This window comes from Eucalyptus grandis, chromosome 11, assembly GCF_016545825.1.
Source record: "Eucalyptus grandis isolate ANBG69807.140 chromosome 11, ASM1654582v1, whole genome shotgun sequence".
NCBI classification, from domain to species: domain Eukaryota; kingdom Viridiplantae; phylum Streptophyta; class Magnoliopsida; order Myrtales; family Myrtaceae; genus Eucalyptus; species Eucalyptus grandis.
Genome location: NC_052622.1, coordinates 41,388,981 through 41,394,774, shown reverse-complemented (window position 1 = coordinate 41,394,774; position 5,794 = coordinate 41,388,981). Strand labels below are relative to the sequence as shown.

The 5,794-nt window shown below is 42.3% G+C and overlaps 1 protein-coding gene across 2 annotated transcripts; it reads right to left on the bottom strand.

Moving 5' to 3' along the window:
• Window positions 1–281: 281 nt before the first annotated feature.
• Window positions 282–4,111, bottom strand: LOC104426506 (ankyrin repeat-containing protein At5g02620). Of its 2 annotated transcripts, XM_010039581.3 has the most exons (4): window positions 3,711–4,111; window positions 2,960–3,507; window positions 2,217–2,626; window positions 282–1,519 (listed from the first exon to the last, which is right to left on the bottom strand). In XM_010039581.3, the coding sequence occupies exons 2-4, from the start codon at window positions 3,291–3,293 to the stop codon at window positions 626–628; spliced, it is 1,638 nt and encodes a 545-aa protein (XP_010037883.1). In that variant the 5' UTR covers window positions 3,294–3,507; window positions 3,711–4,111; the 3' UTR covers window positions 282–625. The 2 variants fall into 2 exon arrangements, with proteins under 2 accessions (XP_010037883.1, XP_039160814.1); XM_039304880.1 differs by lacking the exon at window positions 3,711–4,111 and having other exon boundaries at window positions 2,960–3,704.
• Window positions 4,112–5,794: the final 1,683 nt, after the last annotated feature.

Below are 5,794 nucleotides of genomic sequence, written 5' to 3'. Positions count from 1 at the left end.
AATATACTTATAGAAAAGATAAGAATCATCTTATGATTTTCTTTTCTTTTTAATTACAGCCATAATGACTTGGATAAATAGTTTCAATTTACTATGAATCAAGTATTTGTGTAAGTATATGTTCCAACGCTCCTAAAATTATACGACCCCGAAAATAGTGACAATTTATTTAAATCATCTATCCATTAAATCAAAATATGACCTGTCATACATTCAAGTGCCTTTCAATATTATCATTCAATCAAAATTTCTTGACAAAATAGTAAATTTTCCATGTAGAATTTTCGCGGTCAACTCCTCATATCATTTCCACTACTTATCATCATTTTCAAGAAGATTCACAGCAACAATAGCCAAATTCATTAATGATCATAGACCTAACTCTAGGAACATCAATTGAGGAGAAAGTGACCCCCTCATTGACAGAAAAACCCTGCGTGTCATACCGCAGATCATCTTCTCATCAACTTCTACAGTCGATATCTTCTGCAAATAAGTGGTAGAGACTAGAGAGCAGGTTATTCTACAAAAGCCTACGATTCATATGTACAACAACAGCTCCGTGTTAATGTTTCCCGATCTCCGGCATCATCGGCATCGTCGGACTTGCCGGCAGATTTATGTCTCAGAGAGCATAGACTTTCTTAAACTCACTGTTCAAAATTTCTGAATCCGACATCATCATCGACATCGACATGGACATCGACCTCGACCTCGACCTACTGCTCATCGACGACCTCCGGACGCTCCTCAATTTATAAGCCTCTATCCGGTGCATGATCACCCAATAACACATCGTCCCTAAAGTGGCTAACATGATCACGGCTCCGACGACGGTCACTCCCACTGCCAACGCCAAATCGCGCTTCCCCACCACCACGTAGCACAGCGCGAGGAACGACACCGACACCATCACGCACGCCAACCACATCAACTTGTTGATGACCGTCATCATCTGCTTCTTCGCTTTCCGCTCTATGACCACCACCGAGGTCTGCACCACCACGACTGCCAGGGATATGAAGAGCGCGATGGAATCGAATATGAAGAAGACGATGAATTCAGGTTTCGGAGCGATGTTTGCTTCTCCTAGAGAGTGCCCAGCTGGGACATCTTTGGGGTTATCGGCGTACTGGCCTGGGACACTGAAGATGGCAGCAAAAGCCACTGTGGCAATCAGGACGGCCACGACCGTGGTGGAGTTGATGGCGTTGTTGAGGCCCTCCGAGTGCATCTTGTCGATCCGCTTGACGATCCCCTGCACTCGTCTCCTCGTTTGTCTCGTGTGCTCCAGCTGGTCGTGGACCTCGTGCTTTATGTCGCTCACGGTTTGCTTCAACTCCCGGGCCCCTGTCGGTGTTGGTGGATTCAACGATTTAGCACTAGGAACGCCGTGATCCCGCAGGACAGCAGCAATTTCGGATTGGCCAGCTTTCTCGGCAGTGTCCAGGGCGGTCTCTCCAGATCTGTTAACCGCCGTTTTGTCGAGATCCGAGTGATTCAAAAGCTTAGAGAGAATCTGCAAGAGTAGCAGCAGCACGAGTTGATAAGATAGAACTCTTACTGAGGCAATGGATCACATTATCCGGTCCATTTCATGCTTTTATGCTTTACGAGAACCAAGAACAGAAGATAATCTTATAGTTAGCCTGCCTAAAGCCAAGACGCTTATTTAACGGATGCTAGCCTCTCCATTGCTCGAGATGGCAACCTACAGGACTTCTACAACCGATTGGATAAAAGTCTGTCGCCTAGAATCCCAGGATTGTACAAAAGCCAACCCGAGCTGTGTTACATTGCAGAGAAGAAAGATTCTCAATATAGCAATCTTGGAGGATCCTCTATGCAGTTTAGGAATGTAAACAGCACGACCATACGCATCCCATGATTTCTAAAGGGCTGTGGGTTGCAATTTGTACCATGCGAATGCTAAATTTTGATAAACACACATCTCTCTGCAAAAATTTGCAGCTTTAAAGCATTGACAGGAGTAGCTCTATAATTATGGGCATCAAACGAATACAATTTCTTTCTAAGACATCCTCCTTCCAAGTTCTATAAAGTACAAATCAAGCCAGAGGCACTTCTTAGACAATTGACAAGAAACTTGAAGAGATCTGAGCAATACATTCATCTAAGTGCAGTTGCTAAACATATTTTGCTTAGTTTTCCCGTGAAAGAGATTCCAGAAAAAGAGTCGGGCAGAATTTTTATACCTGAGTTCGAGCCTTTCGTGTTGCTATATGCAACGCAGTATTCCCCTTAGTATCAACCATGTTAAGTGGAGAAGGATGCAAATTCAAGAGCTCCTCAACAACATCGGGACTCTGTCCCTTGACTGCCATGTGAAGAGCTGTTTGGCCCTTCTTATCACACACGGTTGCTAACCCCGGTTCTTTGCTTAGAAAGGCCTTCACAACCTCCAAATGCCCATTTCTTGAAGCTGAATGCAAGGCCATTTTCCCGTTATTTTTTGCAATCAGGGCCAGGTTTCCACATTCCTCCAAGAGGAATTTCACCACTTCGAAGTGGCCTTGTGCAGCAGCGGTGTGCAGCGCCGTGGTATTAGCAGAGTCGGAGGTCATCGAAAGCTCATGACTCTTCTCCATAAGAATCTTCAACACATCTGCAAGAGGAAGAAGCGAGAAATGTCAACACTGAAGTTCTACCTTCATTAATTCGAACATCCGACGATGGTGAAGCAAAACGTATTCAATCTGAACCAAAAATCATTGCTTTTTACCTACGCTATTTCTTCCTCTTCTTCTTTGTCCCTTAACTTATTCATCATACATGGAGAACGCAAAAGATTTCCACACAAAGACGACCAAACAACTTTCATCAGACACTGCTGATGTTAAAAAAAAAAAGAACCCATATCGTTCCTTCGATGAATGGCTTTTGAGCCAAGGGAAACACAGCAATCATAGAGTAAAAGCACAGCCGATGAGAGCCTCACCCAAGTCTCCTTGCTTTGCAGCTATGTGAAACGCATCGTATCCATTCCTTGCCTTGATTCCAGCTGAACCGATATCATAGTACGGCATCAACTCCCTCACCAGATCAACATGGCCACACTCGGCAGCCACATATAGTATGGTTTCACCAGATTGATTCTGCTTGGTCAACAAGCCCTTCCATTCCTCCACTCCAGCCATGGATAGCGCGTCCAACAAGACCTCCGTATCCCCAGATCTCGCCGCCAAGTGCAACGGAGTGTCGTCTCGCTTCACCGTCGGCTGTTTGGTCATCTTCTTCCGGGGGAAGCTCTTTTGCCTCTCCAGTACCTCCATCGCAGTCAGCCGCTCTCGAGTCTGACACAGCACTGGTGGAAATCGAGAAACCCCTTCTCTCTTCACCTTCTAGAGGTATCAAACTCTTGATTCTTTCACATGGTAAGTGGAACTCCGAACTATTTGTCAACCCCAGAACAAATCAACTTTCGGTGTTTCTATAGAGACCTGGGATTCGGATTGCTTGAACACCCAAATGATGCCCTCACGCAATCTGCACCGAACGAAGAAAAGGACTAAATTGATGAATACTCAGAGACAAGGACAAACCACTTGTCTCTACTTTGAGATGAGCCCGGACAACAAATTAGTGGAGAGAGGGAGAGAGATAGAGAGAGAAAATTGGTAAACAACATGACCATTGAACGTAGCAACATGATCTGAACCCAATAAAAACTCAGACGGTCAAAGGCTCACCTGAGCTTTTGAATACGGGAAGTCTCCCTCTTTTTCTCCTTGTATCTTCAATCTAGAAGATGAAGAAGTGGGTAGAGAGAGAGAGAGAGAGAGAGAGAAAAGAAACAAAGAAAAAGAAACTGATGTTAATGATTGGGGAGTTGAAGAGGAAGAGCCCACATAACTGTGACGTCGAAGACTTTGTGCACAAACAGGGGAAGCAGGAAGGTCGTAAAAAGAAGTCTGGTGACTCGTGGGCAAGAGCTCAGCGAGGTCGCATAGCCATGAATCTATGGACCTTTTTCAAATAATTAATGAAGATGGAAGAAGGAAGATGATGAAGAACGATAGAGCGAGAGCGAAAGAGAGAGAGAGAGAGAGTGGAAGAAAAGAGCATAATGGAGGAGAAAAACAGAGAGACGCAAGCTGAAACGTGCTCTTTGTCTCTTGCGGAATAAATTATGAAGCGGCCGCACGTTGCCACGCAAGCTTATCGAAGGCGGGGGGACCCACCGGTCCAATGGTATTTCGCGGGAGATCCAACGGTCATTGATTCCTTACGGCACTCGTGCAGGCCTGGCGGAGGATCAGGATTCGCCGACGCCGGGCATCATCGAAATTTGGAGCTTAAATTATAGGATCCACGTGTCGTGATGTTCAGATTGCCTCGTCGAATTCGAGTTACTATCTTGAAAGAGTTCTTGAAAATTCACTTAAAACGGTAATTACATCCGGCCTCGCCGGTCGATTAGTAATGCCTTTATTAGTTTTCAAAAAAAAGGAAAGTTGACTACATGGCACGCACTCTTTCGGTACATACTAACAAGAGGCCCCTTGGAATGAGGACACGGGGAAGGTGAACCGAAATATTATTTAATAGTTAATTTCGATTTGACTATACTCCCAGCATACCCAAAATATCTCAAATTTACTGTTCTTGACGTTTCGCATTTATAGTGGGACCACCGTTTATTGACTTTATTATAGCTTATGGTGATATAGAGTTGGTAAGCCCAAAAAAAAAAAAAAAAAAAAAAAAACTTGAGTTAGGTCACATTGAAGTGCACAATAACTTGTTGCAAAAATGAGAAAGAAAACCAAGCATCCCACATTTTTTTTTTTGTTGGCAAGCATCCCACATTTAAATAAGTTGTTTTTATTTATATCTAACTAGTGGCTCTGAATTTGCAGGCCATTTAGATTGATTGACGTAACACAAGTCACCATGTATCAAATCAATAATCAAGACGTCCAACTCCTCGACTAAACTCTCACACGTCAAATAATTTAATACGCACGAAAATTATTTGGACTCAAAGTTTAAGGAGGTACTATTAGGAAATTTTAAGTTAAAAAACCTTCCAAATTTAAGATTTACAATTTACTGAAAAAAAAAAAAAGAATGACGAATGATTATGCTCAAACTTGAGAAGTATTGTGTTTGGCATAGATGAAATGATCCCAACTTTAGCATTAGGCCCATCTTCATTTTGGCAACACTAGCTATCCATGGAAAACTTATGTCCTACAAACATATCAAAAGATTATTCAATTAGTGACGAATTTAGTGACACCCAAGAATGACCAAGTCTTTTTAATTCATACAATTTTGATACAGAGTTCAACATTAATCAATTTTGTTATTGACCAGTGGTTATGAGAAGAAAAGCCTGGCAATAAATGTGAATATTAATAATCGACATAACACTTATGTAAAGAAAGGCGTCGATCGATTAAATTATTGATAGGATATTGAGGGTAAGGAAACTCGTCGATGAGTATCAATCATCAAGTATTGTCATCGACATACGATGATGATTGGTTGGCGATTGACACTTAGTAGAATCATCTAAGTATTAAAGGATGAAAACCAAAAGCGATGAAAAGGCGAATCCAAAAGTTACAACAGTTTGTAGAGAAGATTGATGTGTAATTTTGGATAGTGATCGTGGAGCCTAAAATTAAGTCTAATAATAACCGAAGAGTTGTAATCCCTTATATATAATATAAGTGTACAATTATGAAGCATCATCATGGAGCTGAAAATCTACATAATACCACCATGTTGAATCATTTATAGAAGGCTCTCCCTGATTAACAACATA

Bases quoted from the DNA above. Each gene is read 5' to 3' on its own strand.
- LOC104426506 (XM_010039581.3), bottom strand. From the start codon at position 3,293: ATGGAGGTACTGGAGAGGCAAAAGAGCTTCCCCCGGAAGAAGATGACC. The intron at 2,627-2,959 runs GTGAGGCTCTCA...TTCCTCTTGCAG, and splicing joins TGCAAAGCAAGGAGACTTGG to ATGTGTTGAAGATTCTTATG. The intron at 1,520-2,216 runs GTATAAAAATTC...CTACTCTTGCAG, and splicing joins CACGAAAGGCTCGAACTCAG to ATTCTCTCTAAGCTTTTGAA.